Below are 19,871 nucleotides of genomic sequence, written 5' to 3'. Positions count from 1 at the left end.
CATCACTCTGAACTTTAGTAAAGTAAATGTGGGAATAAGAGCACATGAGAAGCTTTTGATTGCTAAATACTTCTTTCTGGTTTACATGCAAATTAAATATTGGGAAATCTTTTTCCAGGGCTTTTGAGCTGACCTTGTGAATAGCGTGTTTTCTTTCTTTATTTTATAGGTAGACACAGAGGCCCATATTCACCGGTGATGTAAAGTATGGTGCAACTTGTGCACATCTGACATTCAATGGGATTCAAATGGGTGTGATTTACACAATGAGAAGGCAGTTGTGTAGAATGGAGAGTAATGAACAGGAAGGTTGCTTTACATGGGTGTCAAAAAAAGTAGTTGGAGGATAAAGATCCATGTTTACTTCCATTCTTTCCTTATTCATCTTCTTTTGATCTTTCAGAGATTTTAGGCAGCATTTTTTTAAGTGAGATTGTTCCCCTAAATTATTGCTCTGATTAATTAATTTCACTTTAGCACCATTAAGAAGGTGCATATTCAGAGGAATTCAGCTCAATTCTTGAGAGAGGACTGCTGTTACAGCTAATTCAGCTCCTGGAGACATGTAGGTTGGCGTGAAGTGCACCAGCACTCCCCACTGAATGAACCAGGACCTTGAATGAACCAGGACCTGCACTGAGGAGTTCCAAAAAATAGCCTCATCCAGCCTTCTAGCCAGGAGAGATCAGCCCAACGTGGGTGTTTTTTATGGGACAAAGGAGATTTAAGGGGAAAATTGAGGTGAGATCCCAAGGATCTATTCTGCCTTCCACTTGCTGTAATTAAATTACTGACTAATTTGATCCTCTGCTTACTTTGATTAAGATCTTCAGGCTCCAAATTGCTTGTATTAAAAATAATACAACTCCTACCATTTATTTTGTTAAATTGTGATCATTGTAAGCAGGTATGACGGGCAATGCAGTAACCGAGGAGTCACTTAGTGAGTCCTGAACAGGCCAATATTCTGAAAGCCTCAGAAGAAGTCAAGGGTGCGGGAAAAATAATTTCACATTTAGTTTGTGGAATGAACATTACTACCAAACCCATGTGCTCTTCAGGCTGTGATATTCACAAAGAGGGCAGTTGTGCATTTCAATCAGAGTGATAGGAATGGTCTTGATCAAAGGGTTCTGTGGTCCAAATGATCAAATATGAGTCTCTAAATCTGAGTGTTCTGGCTACCTAACTTCAGATGCCCACATTGAAAAATTAGGATTTATATCTTTAAAAAAGTAATGAAGAAGGAGGACGATTGTTGTGATATCCCTGTATTACACATTGCCCAAATAATCGCTTAACAACCTTGAGGTCCAGAGCCAGGAACGTAATCAATAGGAATCCCTGATCATTATTCTTTGACATCAACCGGTGGAGTGAATAAACACTACAGGTTTGATAAGAGAGTCTAGTTAAAAGCCTTTTACAAGTCAGAATACTGAAGACGAGTAAGACCTTCTCTGCTGTAAGTCATGGCACCAGCGTTTGTGTATAGGTAAGTGGAAAAGTCAGTGGTCAGACCAGATTTCTCTGGAATTATCTTTCTCTATTTTTAGCTGAGATTGGTACATTTCCCTGCCTCCCACTCCTCCGTTCTAAACGAAAAAACTCTGCAGAATTCGGGAAAGATTACAAAATAAACACAGGCAAATAATACAATGAGACAAAATATGCAACACGTTGTCACTGATATTGGGGACTGCTGCAGAGAGGGTGTGTAATTGTTGTATAGGACCTCAGGGAGCAAGCCAAAGGTAGCTGTATGTTATCTTGATGCAGATCCTTGGGACTAGTGGGGCCACTTTGGCTGCTGGCATAAATTGGAGCAGATTTAAGGCCATTGCTTTATTAGAGTGCAGCAGCATTCTGGCCATACCCATGACGAACCCATTATATGAAGGAGGAGTCTGGAGGTGGAGCATAGAACCAGCAAAGACAACTTTATGCCACCTGGAAATTTCTTCCTACTGGGAAAATTCTCAAGAGCCCACTTGGGGCAGCTCTATGTCTGTGGAATGGCTATAAAGAAATTTAGTGTGGGACAGGATCTGGTCCATGGAATTTATTGTGGAAACCACTCTGATTTGTTTTGGTGCATTGTGGACTTGCAGCAAACCACATCGTCAATGTGAGCCTTAAATCCTGAAAAACCAGGCATGTGGGGACAGCTTAGACAGATCTTTAAACCACTGTTATTTTTTTTAAACCAAGAATACAGTCAAGCATAGCACTTTGAAGCTCATTTTGCAAAAAAGACAGTGGAGTCTGAGTAAATGTTCTTCTTAGAAGCCTATTTTTTAAAGCCCAGGTTCATATATTCCTTTCAGGGATTAAGGAGATTTAAAGAAACATTGATTTGTTCTTGGTTTCAATAGCTGAACCTTAGAAAATTTCATGTACTACTTCACTGGAAACAGTGGAAACAGAAGAAAAGTTTTCTGATGTTCTGTTAATTCCTTGGCTAGCTTGAACTCTGTATAACGTAACTAAATCATTTGCTATCGCAGGGAACATGTCTAGTCTTTTGAGTGTGGCAATGGAAATCATGGTATGTAAACTTTATTCCTGGCTCTGAAACTAACTCACTGTATGATGTTGTGCAAATGATTTACCTTCTCCATGGCTCATTTTCACCAACAGAAAAATGAAGATTTTCAATAGTTACTTTACGTTCCTTAATGTTTGTAAAGCATTTTGAGATCTTGTAGAAGTCCAAAAAATTGTTTTTACAGTAGCTAATTAGTTAATATGTATTTTGCATTCTTTCTAAATATATTATATTTTCCCCAGCATAATATTATTTTATTATTAATTACATTATTTAAATTACAAAATGCATGTTTTAATTTCTTAATTCATTCTATATATCCTAAATTTATCAAAACGTATCACATTATATCATAATAATTAAGAGTTTCTATGGCTAGTTATCTCAGTGTTATACCTGGGGAATTAGTGACAGTAATTGTTATGGGTGCTAAACCTATTCCATTATAATCCCGTTTTCAGTTGCTCATAAATTTCACCTTTTGAAGTTAAAATTTTTAAGCCTTGACTTCCACCCATAGGTGAGTATTTCTAGAAAGTTTGAGCAAAAGAATTTCAAGGGTTTTTTTTCCCAGTACAAATATGAGTATGAAAAAAGCCCCACACTTTTGCCATTAGCATAATCTGGCAATTTTTAGGTATGAAGCCTAGAAGTGGAACATTTAAAATTCACTGTGGAACTAACCACTCATAGGAGGTGTGCCTCTGAATGTTTGGATGGAGACTGGTTTGAATTTGGGGGAGCTGTGATCGTGTGAATAGTCCCATTTGCACGTTTACAATATTGTTGATTGTTAGGCTTTCTTGTATCTTTTTTTTAATCAATATTTTAAGCAAAGGAAGGATATAGTACACATGTGTGTCATTGTGTGCATCCAGGAGGTACTAAAATAATCAGCATGGCTAGACTTTAAGGAGACAAAAGCAACATTAAATGGGTAATAAAGGTATCTCAAGTTATGACTGAGCTGAACCAGAATGGTTCTGGATAATTGAATCTGGACTATAATCCAAACATTCCAGAAATTCAAGGACATCTGGATACAGTTTTATGGTTCAAGCTATCGTAGAGTTGTGAAGATTAGTTTAAGATGCTTGGATCTGAAATTTGGTTCAGGAGCACCTCTCCAAATGGGATCCGAAACATTAACATGGTCATTCCAGGTCACATGGAACAAAATTGAAGTAGCTGGCAAAATGTTGCATGAGGAAGGCATTTACTTCCAAGGCATATGGACAGGGATCTTGAGGGTTCTGACTAGAGCTGGTTGGGAAAAGGTTCCTTTACCCATGGAAAATATTGACTTTTGGGAGAAAAATCAAAACCTGAAATAGTTGGTCCAGGGGAGAGGCTGATGCACCACCTGTGAAAACAGGAAAGATGAATAAAAGATGATTAAGGAAAGAATGGGAGTAAACATGGATCTTATTCCTTCAAATACTTTTCTTGACACTGATGTAAAGCAATCTTTCTCTCCCTGCTACACACCTGCCTTCTCATTGTGTAAGTCACACCCATTTGCAACCCAAATGTGTACAAGTGTGGCTGGGTAGTCCATATCATAGGGGAGAATGAGGACATCAGACAACCAAACTATAAATCCCAGGAGGCACAGCTGCAGCACATATTAATCAAAAGATTTTCAGTTTTGTCTGGGGCATTTTTTTTTTATGAAAAAGACAAACATTTATGAAAAAACAAACTTTTTATGAAAAAAATGTCAAAACCCCAAGTTTGCCATTGAAAAATTGTTTCAATGGAAATTTTTTGACCAGTTCTATTTCTGACTTTTCTCTACTTGACTAGTCTTATTTGTAACAGAGCACTTAGTCAATGGAGCATGAATTAGGAGTCACACATTCTGGATGAGTGGTCACATCCCACACAATCAATTCCCTTCCATTTTGAGAAGATGAACATTGGTGGACTGTAGTCCTTTCATTTGTGTATTCCTGTCTTGTGTCCATCCCTTGGCCAGATCTTCACATCACATACACACCTGCATAACTGAGAGGAAGAGGAGGAGAGCACTTGCTCCAGGAAAGCAACAGCAGAAGGCAGCTAGGCCAAACAATATGCTGAAATAAACTCTGTGTCTGTGTGATACGGAACAGCTGAAAAAAGAAATGAAAAGATAAGGAGATTAAAGGGGCATGCAAATAAGAGACAGAGAGAAACTCATCAACCTCGGTTAACTTGGAAAAGCTTATTAAAGAAGGAGAAAAGCATATTGTATGGTTTGGAGTTCAACATGAAGATGAGCTCTTTTTGGTGAAGTTTATTACTAGTGTGGGGAATTACTGTACAATACACAATTCTGAAGAAATAAGCTTCTTGTTATTTCCAGTAGTGTTTTTCTAGATGAAAGCAAGGGGTCTTGATTGTAACATGTCAGTTCAGTGGCCATGTAACAATAGCCATGGATGAACCAGTATTCCTGATAATCTGTTCGTCAAAAAAGGTGTCGGAATCCTGTACCCATACTTAAGGCTGGAAAAAACTGCCGCTGAAAAGAATGTCATTCATATGCATTTAAGAGAAACACATTTCACACTTTTTACCAGGCTTTATCCTGCTCATATAAATATAGTGATATTAGCTTTGCTCTTTGTTAAATACAAATTCAGAAACAGGGATAGATAAGGAGATAGTAGATGTCCCTAATGGGGGTTATAATGGGATATAGAGGGCTTGTCTACATGGAGAAATTGTTCGAAATAGCTATTGTCGAATAGCTTATTCGACAATAGCTATTCCAGTCAATTTCCTCAAGTAGTCAAGCCCAGAGCTTTTCATTTCTAGGCCACTGGTTCAAATCTAGTACAGATCAGTAGTGACCAAACGTTCTTGATGTCTGATATCCCAGGTGAAAAGAGTTGATGATTATGGTCTAATTCCTGGAGAACCAATATTCACGTCACTGAAAAATCAGCATTGACAATAAAAGTTTTGTTGGCCATTTCAGCAGAGAGGGTTAGAATCAAATCAACATAGGACTCATCTTAGGTCTTACATTCAGTGCTTCAGTCACCTTTCTGGGGTATGTGTTGGGCAGGGATCAGGGGGAGCCTACCACAGCCCTTTCTGTCATGTATTTCTCCTGTGGTTAAAGAACTTCAGGCCATTTCTACACTACAAAATTAATCAACCTAACTATATACAGCTGTTGCAGTAATGACATCACTTGTGCGAGTCTACACTTTGCTCTTTGTGTCTGCGATGCACATCCTCACCAGGATCACTTGTATTGATTGTACTGTAAATCTGGAGTATTGTGGGATGACTTCTAAAAGCCAATAAGCACCAACATAAGCAATGCAGTGTCTATGCTGACACTGCATCAACCTAACTACATTGACCTTGACTCTACACTGGTTGTGGAGGTGGAGTATGAAATCAGGGTTGTGGGAGCGACATTTAAGAGTAGACATTTCCATAGTTAGTTCGACGTAAGCTGCCTTGCATTGTCCTAGCTCTCTAGAGCAACCAAACAGCAATCTCCAATGTCTTGAGTCTTCAATGGTGCTAAAAATCCATTTAAATGAGATGCTTTAACAAGGCTAACTTGCAATCTAGGGAAGTCTCCTAGACTACAAGCACACTAGCTATATGTTGCCAACAAGCTACGGATAAAAATACGATGGTAACAGGAAAAAGTACAGTTTACAGAAAATATAGTCACCTACTATCTGCTGTTAGTATGTACTGATCTTCTTAGAGTTCTGTATTATATGCTGTTATTTCTTTTGTGGAAAGATCACTTTCTTTCTGTTAATCACTGGTTTATTGTTGTTAGTGATTTTGGTATCACATTGTTTTGATGTATCATAATATTGTTGAACCTCAGTTAGTAAAATCACACCCCGCGACTACCTTTGTACAGACACTACCCTATAAAAAACTGGATACTGTATAATTCTGCTCCCTCCCTGAGCCCCCCCACTAGAGTACATGTTTTCTTTCATCTCTGTGCAGTCTGCCAGGTTTATTACAATTCCAGGATTCTTTGTGACCACAGTGAAGAGCATTCTGGTTCATTACAAGAGACTTGAAGAAACCATATCACCCATCACTGGGAGTGGAAAGGAAGGATTTAGAAAATGAACACACACAGTTTCAATGGTACTTAAAGCTAAGAAGATTTTCTGAGACTAGAGTACTTTAATTTGCATTCAGAATATGGGCTGAGTCCATGAAATATTGGAATTTAGCTAAACTCTTTCGGTGCCTGATAGAACACGCAGTGTATAAACACACAGCAAATTAGAATCCCAGATGGCTCTAGAGCTGTAAAATATAGCTGTAAACTATGCTGTCTGTCTATACCCATTCCCTTCAAAGCAACAGCACCTGATTAAATCTGACCAACTCCTGCCTGATTGCCTGTTCTCACCATCATCGATTGTAGCAGAGAGCAAGAGATCTCTACACAACAGTTAAAAGGATGTTTTGAGGAAAACAGAGGAAGAAGAAACAATATTAGAATTCTTTGCTTGCCTGGAAAATCAGGTGTTAAAGATCTTGCAAGATATTTTTATAACTGGATACCAGATGACAGGGTCACCATTAAATACATTGTGCTGCACTTTTACAAGTGCAATCTATAATATTACCAGGATGCTTACAGTATTTACTAGACTTTCTGTAGATGTTACCAAAGCAGCATCCTAAATATCATGGTAACATGAATGATTTGCAAGAGCATTTGTAAAGATTTTAATGACAACCATTGTAAATGTAAAAATTAAATCAAACAACTTAATAAAACTTCTGCCAGGAAGAGTAGAATTGGACTGACTACACACCTCTCCAGCCCCTCACCCTCCACAAAAATCCCTGCTCACAAAGAAAAATACATGAGCAAACAGATTCATGGTGTAATCTTATATACAAACTTTCCCTTTTCACTGGTTATCAGACTCACTTCTTGTGTCTTGCCAAAATTCTAGATTGTAAACTTGTGAGGGCAGGTACCATGTTTGTCTGTCTTTCTGTGAGTTACCTAGGACACCAGGGTCTGGTAGAAATAAATAAAGACAATACTACACTCAGGACCCGATTCCCTGCTGCCTTGCATGTATTAGATCATTTCCACCTGGGCAAAATGGAACATAAAAACATAGGAATAATTATACTGGGTTAAAACAGACTATTTAGCACAGTACCTTCTCTCTGACAGTGGCCAGTACCAGCTGCTTCAGCAGAAAGAGCAAGAAACCTTGCAGCAGGCAGTTATGCGATAACTTTCCCCTAGGGAAAATTTCTTCAGAACCTCCAATAGTTCAGGGGAAAATGTAAAAAACCCTGTAATGGACATTCCTGCCCATATCAGGAGTTTTTTCTTAACCACTGTCAGTTAGGATATGTCTGTTCAACAAAGAAAAACTGGCAGCTGGCCCATGTCAGATGACTGAGGCTCATGGAGCAGGGACTGTTTCGTTGCTGTGTAGTCTTCTCTGCTCAGGCTGGAGACTCAGCCTGAGTGGGATTCTCCCACTTCGTAGGGGCCTCGAGGCTGGGCTCCAGCCCGTCCAGAAAGTCTACATAGCAATGAATAGCCCCACAGCCCGAGCCCTGGGAGCCTGAATCAGCTGGCATGGGCCAGTCACTTTTTTTTTTTTTGGCTGCGTGGACATATCATAAATGGTTGGTTTATGCCTCAAAATATGAGGGTTTTGTGTCCCTTCTAAAAATGCTTTTATCTAAAGTAACTGTGGATATTCCTATTATCCATAGAAATGTCACATCTTTTCTTTAATCCTGCTACACTCTTGGACACCGCCATATGACTGGCATGAGCGCAAAGTGGGTGTAAAGCACTACCACTGATGTAAGTGAGAATTCTGAGCTGGTAGCAATTATGCTCCCTTCGCACTTTGTGTAAGTTACCGGAGAATCAGGCTGGAAGGGTTCGTGTCACTATCTGGAGGGCTTATGTCAGAGCTCTGCAGACAAATGAAAATATCTGGGCCTGCTTATGGAGGCAGCAAGCTCTTTTCTCTGTGTCTTGTAAGCTGCAATTGGTGAGGGCCATTCTCACTTTTAGTTCCCTTCGTTTGCTAAGACTGAGGGTGAAAGTGATATTAGAGTTGTGCATATACACACCCTGCACTGCCATTATTGAAATTCATGTCTGATCACATTCTTTAGTTGGGTGTAAGCCAGAATGGTCAACAAGATCCCTCCAAAAGGAAAAAACAGAAAAGGACTAATTCAGTGCATGCCTTGGCTGTATTTGTGAAATAATTCAAACCTACTGTGTATCCTATTGTTTTCCATAAAGCTTAATTCAAAGCTCACGAAATGACAGTCGAAGAAAGATGGCAAATGCTGTGATACTTTCCATTTCCTGCCTGTTCTGCAAGAAATAAAAGTAGGTTAGAAGGGAAACTTTATGAAAGAAGTTTGCTTTGATTTTAGGGAGCATAAAAATTGCCATACCAGATGAGACCCATGGTCCATTTGGGCTAGTATCCAGTGTCTGACACCAACCAGTACTAGATACTTCAGAGGGAGGTGCAAGAAACCCTGGTGTAGACATGGAATAACCTGCCATAAGAAAGTAGTTTTTTCCTAACTCCAGGTAATGAGTATTTGGCTTTTGCCTTTAAGATGCAGATTTACCTCGTATTAATTTTTATCCGATCACATGTAACAAGAGTGAATGCACTAAAGTTTCCAAGGCTGAGAGTAATCATGGCACATGAGCAAACAGAAAATGGCATGAGTTTGGGTGCCAGTTTCTGGGACAAGTCTGCATCCTCTGTTGCTAACATGAACGATCTACCAACTTGAATAAAGGAAGGCATTTTTTAGGACTTTTCTGCAGCTATCCAGTGGGAAAGAGGGGATTTCAGTGGTGTCTGATTCTGTTCCAGCCTATCAGAACACACAGCTGGATTTTGTAGGATTTCACCAGTCCTCCTCCAGGCTCAAATCCCAACACACCAGTTATCTGGTCATTTTATTGAGTAGCCTTCCAGAGGAGGCTCAGATATTCAGAAGGGAATTGGCTAATCATGGCTGACTGTTTTTTGTCTTCTTTAAGACACTGTTCATATAAACACTAATAGTATCTGAAAGCAAGTCTGGGTTTAATGTGCTCAGCAGGGGTATATATACACTAGGAAAATGACCCGCTGGGAACAATGTAGCCTGTAAGGCCCCAAACTCACACAAACATCCCTCAAATGAAGTTGAAAATAGATTAGCTAATGTCGGCATTCATTCCATCATCTCATAAGATGTGTAGCACACTTCCTGTGATGTGCTGAAAACAGATAGGTCCTGGACAAGCAGCCAAACTGTTTTCAGCCCCAGTTAATGAATGATGGAAAGGAAGACAACATATACAAGGCCTAGGTGGACTGGAGATAGGAAGTATCTTACTAAATATTCAGTCTGGTTTTATTACTGAAGGCACAAATAATGTGGGTCAGGGCTTGGGTAAATGCTCAGAAGTCAGGATGTTTATCTGACACTTATCTGAGCATCTTGGGTCTGCAAAACCAGGTTTGGACCACATTTCTCACAAAACAGGCTTTCCCACGAGATTCCTTGCACTTTCAGTTCTGTTCTTTGCCGGAAGCTGGATATGGAAAGACATGAAAAAATTTAAAAGAAAAATATTGGAATTGTTTAGAAACAAAAAGTTCAATTCTAGAAATGGGAGAGGTTTTGGGGAGAGTGAGAGAGTCTTATTTTCCCAACTAGGTTCACATTCAAAGTTATGAAGAACTATGGAGTAATTGGGTGGCAGAACATTGTAACTGTTCAGTAGAGCTGGGAAAATAAATCAGAATGAATACGTTATCTGGATGAACTTCACCTTTTTTTCCTGCTCTCGAGTACCATGGTGATGAGGGAGATGTAAATGCCTAGGTAGAGAGATGGATGGAATTGTCAATGGACAGATTATGTTTTTTCCTCAAATATATTAGTTAATCCGAATAATTTACTACAGGGTTCCTGGGAATAGGTTTTGGTCTCTAGCTTATTTGCAAGCAGTGCACTGTATCTGATTAGACATGATGGGGCTAGACCCTTGGCTACAAAAGGAGTGCAAAAGGAACTGAAACTGTCATAAGCCATTATCTGTGGATTCTCCTAGCATAACATGTTTCTTCAGCTTCTCCCTTTCTGTCCACATCTTACCCTAGAATGGCCCCCATGGCCCTAGGGCCCCAGCTCAGAGGCAGGCGGGGGAAATGTCAGGGTTGTGTCAGGAGTGGGGATGAAGAGTGATGTACACTGGCAATCCTGGCCAGCAAGGTGGCTAGCTGGGGGTGGGGGGGAATAGGGGACTGTTGTCCAACCCCTTGAACTTTTCCAAATTTGCTCATCACTAGTTCAAAACCACTTTCACAATTTGGTGAATGACTCACCAAGTTTTAAGGAAGATGTCCCTTACTTGGTGCCTGATATTACATGCTAGGTATCTACTACAGAACAGCTCAGAAGCATTTTATTGGATAAGAAGTCTATTTTCAAGCAATAATTCTCAGACGTGATTTTATATATGAATGAAATATTGTGCGGGTGGTCTCTCTTGTAAATAAGCTTTACGTTGAGAGGTTTTTTTATACAGTCCATTTGTTTCCCTGAAATAGAGGTGGCCACCCTTGCTATTCACACTTCATGTTTGTTTGTCTTTAAGCACACATGTAGAATGACTGCACTTGCTCTTCTAATACTTATGCTTCCCACCAGGAAATAATCCCTTGCAAACACCTGTAAATCATTAGTTGCAATGCCAGTGAAGCTACACACAAGGCAGAATTAAGATGCATGGAATACAGGAACCACATAAAAACCCATTTCATTAGGCTGTGCAATGAGTATGGTTAAGTAATTGAAAATTGTGCACTACCCCTATGCAAACATTTAGAGACCATTCATTATCATTTCCCCTGGCTCAAATCCTTCCTCTCCATCTGGTTCTCGGACCAACAAGGGCCATAAATTAAGTTACACCTGGACTATACTATCATAGTGAGATGAACAGATCAGAGCATGCAGACATTGTGCTCGACAAGCCTCTGCTATGTATTATTTAAAGACATCAGGTCTGATTCCGCTTTCATGGTGTAAATCAGAAGAAATCTCACTGAAGTCAATGAAGTTAAGGAGGCTTAAGATCAGAATGAAGCCACACTAGATGTGGTTTTTTTTTTTTAAGTATTTCCAGAGCTTCTCTTTCAAACATACAGCTTCCAAAACAAACTTAAAAACAGCAGGAAATAGAAGGGGTTCTCACTAAAGCCAAATTTTAGCATAACTTCAGAGCATCATAACTATTTCAGATTGGCTTTCTTCTCTCTGAAACGTGGCCACTGCATTGTCTGACTTGGAGATGCCTTTACAACTCAGTCTTAAATTCATTTTCATGACACGTTTAAAGTACAGGGGTGGGGAAAAGGGGTCGGAGTCAGCACAATCCCATTATTAAAACAAAGTGGATAGAGCCATTATGGTTTAATTACATCATGATAGAGAAGAGCCCAAACCAAAAGTCCAGAGCTGACATTTCCTTGAAAATTGAGGAAGCCCTGGCTGGCTTCCATCTCTGTAATGTTCTGAGCCAAAATCCCCACTCCCCATAGGCTTTGGAGGAAGTTGGATCAGAATTTTGCCAAATTCTCTGCTGGAATAAATTGGTACAATGCCATTTTGCATTAGCCCCCCCATCCGCCCCTCAGATTCATTTCTAATATATGGCAAAGGATAGAAGAGATTTTCTGTTTGTTAGATGAATACCAGACAAGCCCTAGTTACAGAACAGCATAACTACAATTTAAACAGTGTCAGGAAAGCAGACAGCATTGTAACCAATGGATTTCACACACATACATAGCTGGTGAGAAACTTGTATTAACACCAGTTGAACCAAGCTGTTCTTTTCCTAAATTTCCTTAAAAGGTCAAGTGAATTTGGCAAGAAGTGTAACTTATTTTAATTTCATCTAATTAAAGAAAAGCGTGATTGATTTAGGCTTGGATTTTCCCTGAATTGTGATCTCATACTAATCCAGAAAACTACCGTTTAAAAAAAATTAATGGTGGGAATACAGTTAGAGTCTGCAGCGCAATGCATTAGATAACTTCCCAGCTCCCAGTATTTCAGGCCACCAATTCATGAGAAATTGATATCAACTGCTGTAGATGAGAAGGAACTGAAACAAATGTGGGGGGAAAAATGAGATTTTTAATTACACTGCTGAATGCTCCCTTTCAAATGAGATTCTTCAAGTAATTCCTGTGGGAGGAATGCTTAGATTTTGCAGTATCCATTCTGCTCCTCCAGCTGAAGGAGTTTGCATGTCACATCTGGTGATGGTCATTGTTCTCTTGTAAAGGCACACACACGTACTTGCCTATTTTGTAATGCTTAACAAGACCGGTTATGTGCATGAAGCATAGATTGAAATGCATACTATCTCAGGAGAGAATAGCTTGGACAGTGATCTGCTACGTGCTAGTTACTAGTAGAAGAATGTGATGGAACTTGGACAGTACTGACATCTTAGAGACATAATAGAGCAGAAGTGGCAGGGTTAAAACATTCAAGGAAGACAACAAGAACTTGTTTATTGAATTAGTTTTATAGCAGAAATGTAACCACAGTCTTAATAGAATTAAGAGCTATACATCTGTAGCCTTATAACTGAGAGGGCCTTTGTACTAGAAGCTAATAAAGCGAGTATATGAGACTTATAGTTTGATAGTTATGCACTGACCTTAGAAGGAGATATATACTAACTACAAATCAGCATATTCATGACAGCAGAAGATAGGTACAATAAGTGCATGGCTGCAAATGCTTCAAACCCTGGTGCATGTAAAGCTTGTCTCAGGTGTAGGCTGATGTCCTTTGATTGGTGTAACTTCCTAGTTAATAAGGCAGAAAAGTACAGTGATTAAACTGGTGGATTACATCAATACCTGTTGGGGATATGGGAGGACTATCACTTAAGCATTCAAACACCATACTGGTTTTTCTGTAAACTCATTAAGAATTGTATAAGACAAAGTAGGATGGAACAGGGAGGAGTTAAAGTAGACATTTAAATAGACTCTTAAATACATAAAGGTAACATGTCCGCTGCAAAATCAGCAATAAACTGTCATTTACTGAGTTGGTTTTTCTCTACAGTGAGACAGATTTAAGTAATCTACAGTCATCCTGTTTTGCTTTAAAGATAAACTTGTAAACTGAACTAGTCATTCTATGGAAAGGCACCCAACCATCAACTCGAAAAAAAAAATTAGCCACCACAAATTTTACCCTAACATGGGCATTATCTTGTTCCAAAATATGGATGTTTCCACAGCATTATCTAATGTATCACTTTACTAACGTGTCCATTATCATAGTATCTATGCATCATGTTCTTTGACAGAAAAATCCTTTCCCTAAAATTGTTGACAGGGAATGACCATAAATGTAAATGAGCAAGAGGTCTTCTGATTCTGGTTGAGTAACATTTGGAATGTGGAGCACTGGAAATAGAGCTTTCATCAGACTGATCGAAATCTGCAACAGAACTGGTAAATAGCATTTTAGTCTCTTTGCAGGTCACCAGCACTCCAATATTGTTACATTTAAGTACTGTTCAGACAATTGACATTTTCAGATAACCAGAGTAATGGCCTTATATATAAAAACAAAAACCCAGCCCCTATCCTGGTAAGGTTCAAGGTTCATTGTTCACAGTATTATTGGCTTTCAAGCACTAAGGATTCACAATTCACAAAGTTTTTAGCCATCGTTCAACAATCATAGAATCTTAGAGTTGGAAGGGACCTCAGGAAGTCATCTAGTCCAACCCCCTGCTCAAAGCAGGACTAACCTCAGGTAATAATCCCAGAGAGGGTTTTGTCAAGCTGCATCTTAAAAACCTCTAAAGATGGAGATTCCACCACCTCTCTAGGTAACCCATTCCAGTCCTTCACCACCCTCCTAGTGAAAAACTTTTTTCTAATGTCCAACTTAGATCTCCCCCACTGCAATTTGAGACAATTGCTTCTTGTTCTGTCATCTGCCACCACTGAGAACAGCCTAGCTCCATCCTCCCTGGAACCCCCTTTCAGGTAGTTAAAGGCTGCTATCAAATCTCCCCTCATTCTTCTCTTCTGCAGACTAAATAAGCCTAGTTCCCTCAGCCTCTCCTCATAAGTCTTGTCCTCCAGCCCCCTAATCATTTTTGTTGCCCTCCGCTGGACTCTCTCCAACTTGTCCACATCCTTTTTGTAGTGGGGGGGCCCAAAACTGGACACAATACTCCAAATGCGGCCTCACTAATGCCAAATAGAGGGAAATAATCACTTCCCTTGATCTGCTGGCAATGCTCCTATTAATGAAGCCCAATATGCTATTAGCCTTCTTGGCACCAGGGCACACTGCTGACTCATATCCAGCTTCTTATCCACTGTTACCCCCAGGTCCTTTTCTGCAGAACTGCTGCCTAGTTCATCGGTCCCCAGTCTGTAGCTGTGTATGGGATTCTTCCGTCCAAAGTGGAGGACTCTGCACTTGTCCTTGTTGTACCTCATCAGATTTCTTTTGGCCCAATCCTCCAGTTTGTTTAGGTCCTTCTGTATCCTATCCCTACCTTCCAGGGTATCTACGACTCCTCCTATCTTAGTGTCATCTGCAAACTTGCTGAGGGTGCAATCTACCCCATCCTCTAGATCATTAATTAAGATGTTGAACAAAACCGGCCCCAGCACCGACCCCTGGGGCACTCCGCTTGTGACCGGCTGCCAGCTAGACATGGAGCCATTGATCACTACTCGTTGAGCCCTATGCTCTAGCCAGTTCTCTATCCATTTTATAGTCCATTCATCCAACCCATACTTCCTTAACTTGCTGATAAGAATACTGTGAAAGACCGTATCAAAAGCTTTGCTGAAGTCAAGATATATCACGTCCACCGCTTTCCCCACATCCACAGAGCCAGTCACTTCTTCAGAGAAGGCAATCAGGTTGGTCAGGCATGACTCTCCCTTGGTGAATCCATGTTGACTGTTCCTGGTCACCTTCCTCTCTTCCAAGTGCCTTAAAATGGATTCCTTGAGGACCTGCTCCATGATTTTTTCAGAGATTGAGGTGAGGCTGACCAGTCTATAGTTCCCTGGTTCCTCTTTCCTCCCTTTCTTGAAGATGGGCACTATATTTGCTTTTTTCTAGTCATTAGGGACCTCCCCCAATTGCCACGAGCTTTCAAAGATAATAGCCAATGGCTCTGAAATCACATCAGCCAACTCCCTCAGCACCCTCGGGTGCATTGCATCTGGCCCCATGGACTTGTGTATATCCAATCTTTCTAAATAGTCTTGGACCTGTTCCTTCAGCACTGCGGGATGTTCACCTCCTTCCCATTCTGTGCCACCCAATGCAGTAGTCTGGGAGCTGACCTTGTCTGTGAAGACAGAAGCAAAAAAGGCATTGAGTACCTCAGCTTTCTCCACATTCTCTGTCACTAGGTTGCCTCCCCCATTCTGTAAGAGGCCCACACTTTCCCTAATCTTCCTCTTGTTGGTAATATACCTGTAGAAACCTTTCTTGTTCCCCTTCACGTCCCTTGCTAGATGCAACTCCAATTGTGCTTTGGCCTTCCTGATTTCATTCCTGCATGTTCGAGCAGCATTTTTATACTCCTCCCTAGTCATCTGACCAAGCTTCCAAGGGTGTGTCCATCCATTGGCTAAAGGTCTTGCTTTCCTTGATAACTATGTAAATAACATAACATTTGTAAAATTGTGCCCTTTTTATGACAAGGATGCTAGGTTTGTTTGTTTTTTAAACAAGTTCTGATTTTTACGCTGATGTGTTCCCATTACTTAAGGCCCCAGTTCAGACAATCAATTAAGTATGTTCTTAAAGTTAAGCATATGTATAACTCTTTGCTGTATCAGGGCTGAAATGCTGCCAGAGCTGAAATGCTAACGTGCTACAGCAGCACCTGAGTTGAGAGTTCACAATAATTGGGATTAGAAGAGAAGAAAATTGCATCTCTTTGTGACATCTGTTGTAAGTGAGTTTTGAGCTTTATGTATTTACTCTGTGGCTGGTTTATTGCGTGGGTCACATCACAGCTTCATTATGAAGTGGTAGCAATTTAGAATAGTTATTACATCAGACATGTTTTCAGTACTTCAAGCATAGACTTATCAAAACTTATCTGAAGGCATCCACTGATCAAATACTGGCCTTTATATATACACACATACACATTCACACAACTTGGCAAATGTTCCTTCTTAAGGAGACTTATCATTTCCCTAGTCCTCACTTAGACTAAGAAATGAAAAGTCAATACCTAATAATACATTTTGTTAGGCTAAATCCAGAGGTCTTTACTCAGCTTTTACTCAGACTTTTACTGAAGTTACTGGGTGCATGCCTAAATGCTGTACTGTACGTCACTATTTCATCAGCGATTATATTTACATAATATGGTTTGGAGTCTGCAGCAGAAAACATATTGCCACAGAGAATATGTCTGGGGTTAAGATCATTATGATATTCATCATTTAGGAGATATGGCTGAGCATAATTCAGGCTAAAAACCTATGCAAGGGTTTTACTTGTAATCTGAAACATATCATTAAAAGATTTTCAGCATAAACTCAAGCCTGGCCACTTTTTAAACATATCAGATTTTTAAAAAAAATCATGAGGGAGAACATAGGAAAATGGACTGGAATATGGCACTTATATTCTGGGTTTTTTTTCTTACTATACATTGCAAAAAATTTTACTCCCTATAGAGGGGAGAAACTGACAACACTAGCAAGAAGCAGACATGGTGAGGGCAATGTAATGTCTTTGGGTATATTAAGCCTTTCCAAATTTCTCACCAGGACTTCACAAAAACAAAAGCAAAACAACCCCACACCTTGGCCCAGAGAATCCATCCCAGGTTTTCCACAGATCTTATTTTATGCTGGGTTCCCACTGCAAAGCCTTGCCCAGGTTACTGGGTACTCACTGTTTCTGAACTTGCCCATGTAGGGCTGGGGGCATATTCCATAGTTGTTTGTGCAGACATGCTCTAGGATTCTTTCCCAGTCAATTGTAGGAGAAGTTGTCTGTCCTTCAAAGGGAACTGTCAGCACTCAAGTGATTTTGCCTGCGTCCTCACTGAAAAGTGGGCAGGTTCCAGCCTTAGTGAAAGCAGAGAGTGGGCTCAAACCCACCCTTTGGCAGAATAGGCTAGACCAGCTGAAAGCAGTTTTCCAGTGTGGATGGCAGGCATGTTTGGGCTAAACCAAGATAAAAACCCAGGATAACCGTGCAGTGAAGACACAATGTGTCTGCGAGTGTACACAGGAATGTGTGCAAGAAGCAGCCAGAGAACAGGAGAAAAAAGTAGGAGAAACACCACAGAAGCACACAAAGAAGGCAGCAAGGAAGCCTGACAGACAGTCAGGGAAGCATTTGTAGCATGACGTTGAGAAAAAGCTGAGCGAGAGAGCGAGAGAAAGCGCAAGCACATTTTGGGTGTTGCCTGGAGAGAGGCTTGTAATCGTGAGAAAAGAAACTGTTATTCGTTTCTGATTGTATTCAGGGAAACAGGACTGTGTGTATGATTTTTATAAGTAAAGAGGATTGCACCAAAGAAATACCTATCATCAATTTCCTCTCATAATGGAAAAATCCCACAACACTCCAAATATTGGTTAGCCACAGAGCGGTAACAACCAACATGACCATCCATCCATCCATCCATATACAGATTATAGAAAATCCTACACTGTACACCTTTATGCAAGGGAAGATTTTCTCTCCACATCAACATTCATACACTCCTATCTAAAATACTGCTGTTTAGCCTGAAGATCTCTAGAGGATGTATTTCCGACATGTCTAACAGAAGGAATAGGTAAAAATAGGTCACCTGGACAACTTATTTATCTGAATGTCCAATCTATATCACACAGCTACTCAGAACACAGTTTAGTCTATCCTGATAGTCATCTTTTCTCTCCTTTTCCAGCACAATCAGCAATGCATATGCTGCCATTCTGTTGTGTTATAGAAAATGTGACTATTAAAAAGTACAACCAGACAAAAAAAAAAAAAAAAAAAGAAGAAGATGCCCCATATTGGGTGAAAACTAGTGGAGAATTTTAGGATTTCCTCTGTAAAAAGCCTTTTTGGTTCCACCAGATGGCATGCACTCATCAAAGCATGCTGCACTGTGATCATAAATACTGCTCCAAGGAATAGCTGTCAAAAAATTAAAAGAGCACATGCTAAGCTTTAGGACCTAAAATAATTTGTCACAAGAGATTCTATTATGCTACACTTAATTTCTGTAATCACTTTAATGTACTGCAGGAAGGTAGTGTTTTTCACAATGAAATTTCTTTTGCTTTATAAGAGCCCAACCCAAGTGGTTTTTAACAAGAGCATGCTTGGTCTCTAAACAACTATTGTCTTTGGGCTATTGTGATTTCATCAGTGTTTAGCTTTGACTATAGCAATATTGTTTTCACTTATTATATAGGCAAGAAAAAAGGAGGTTTTGGGGGAGAGACAGAGAGAAAAGATGGTTGGAAGAGGGAAGAATTTTAGGATAAGGTGTGTGATGTGATTATTATTATTATTCATTCTGTGAAATGAGAGATACCAAAAGAGAATATATATGTTAAAATAATGCTGTCTATCCATCATGCTAGGCTACATGACAATTGCATTTGGGTGAACCCATGTGAAACTCCACTTAACTCAAAATTCAGTGATAAAAATCAACATTGAATTTATTTAAGGATTCCTTAAAAGAAGTCTTAGAGATTAGTGTGGGCTCATCACTACCTACAGCCTAAGAGGAATTAAAGTCCATTAAGGTACATGGAAGCAATTTGGGACTTTCACTTCAATTCACTAATCTGTACTGTGATATTATTTCACACATGGCAGCAGCTCTGTCTCCTACAAAACCAGGAGTTCATAGCGGTCACCCTTGTGTGTGCGTTGTTTGCAATTCTACCCACAAAGGTTTCTGTCAAACAGTTTACTCCACACAGGAAACATTGAGCAGCAGTAACTTGATAATGAGCATGCCAGCCTGGATATTGATGTAATGATAGATATTAGATTCAAAGTTTGATATTGGTTCATTGTTGAGCATCACTCAGATGAAACCATATGGAATATAATACATTTTTCAATGAACAAGTTCCCTTTTATTGACTCTAGCCAAAGTCTAACCAAACTTCACTCTGCCTGTGACCTTTGCATGTTTTAAAGCAAAATATTCAAACATGAAAAGTCAGCTTTCTTAGGCATTATGCCAGTGGAAGATAGCAAAAAAAAA

The 19,871-nt window shown here is 39.8% G+C and overlaps 1 protein-coding gene across 3 annotated transcripts in view; it reads left to right on the top strand.

Annotated features, from left to right (window-relative positions):
* The first annotated feature begins 1,393 nt into the window (after positions 1-1,393).
* The window catches only part of SLC1A2 (solute carrier family 1 member 2), a 73,237-nt gene continuing 54,759 nt past the window's right edge, over positions 1,394-19,871 (top strand). For 2 of the 3 annotated variants that reach the window (XM_067557554.1, XM_067557553.1), the window contains exon 1: positions 1,394-1,495. In XM_067557554.1, coding sequence (XP_067413655.1) covers positions 1,473-1,495 — 23 coding nt within the window. In that variant the 5' untranslated portion in view covers positions 1,394-1,472. Of the gene's footprint in view, positions 1,496-2,048; positions 2,549-19,871 lie in introns of those variants that run through there. The other variant, XM_067557556.1, reaches the window with a different exon arrangement.

The sequence above is a fragment of the Emydura macquarii genome, unplaced genomic scaffold (assembly GCF_026122565.2).
Source record: "Emydura macquarii macquarii isolate MOO-44397 ecotype Brisbane River unplaced genomic scaffold, CSIRO-AGI_Emac_v2 contig_1876, whole genome shotgun sequence".
Taxonomy (NCBI): Eukaryota; Metazoa; Chordata; order Testudines; family Chelidae; genus Emydura; species Emydura macquarii.
This window is presented reverse-complemented; position numbering and strand designations above follow the sequence as displayed.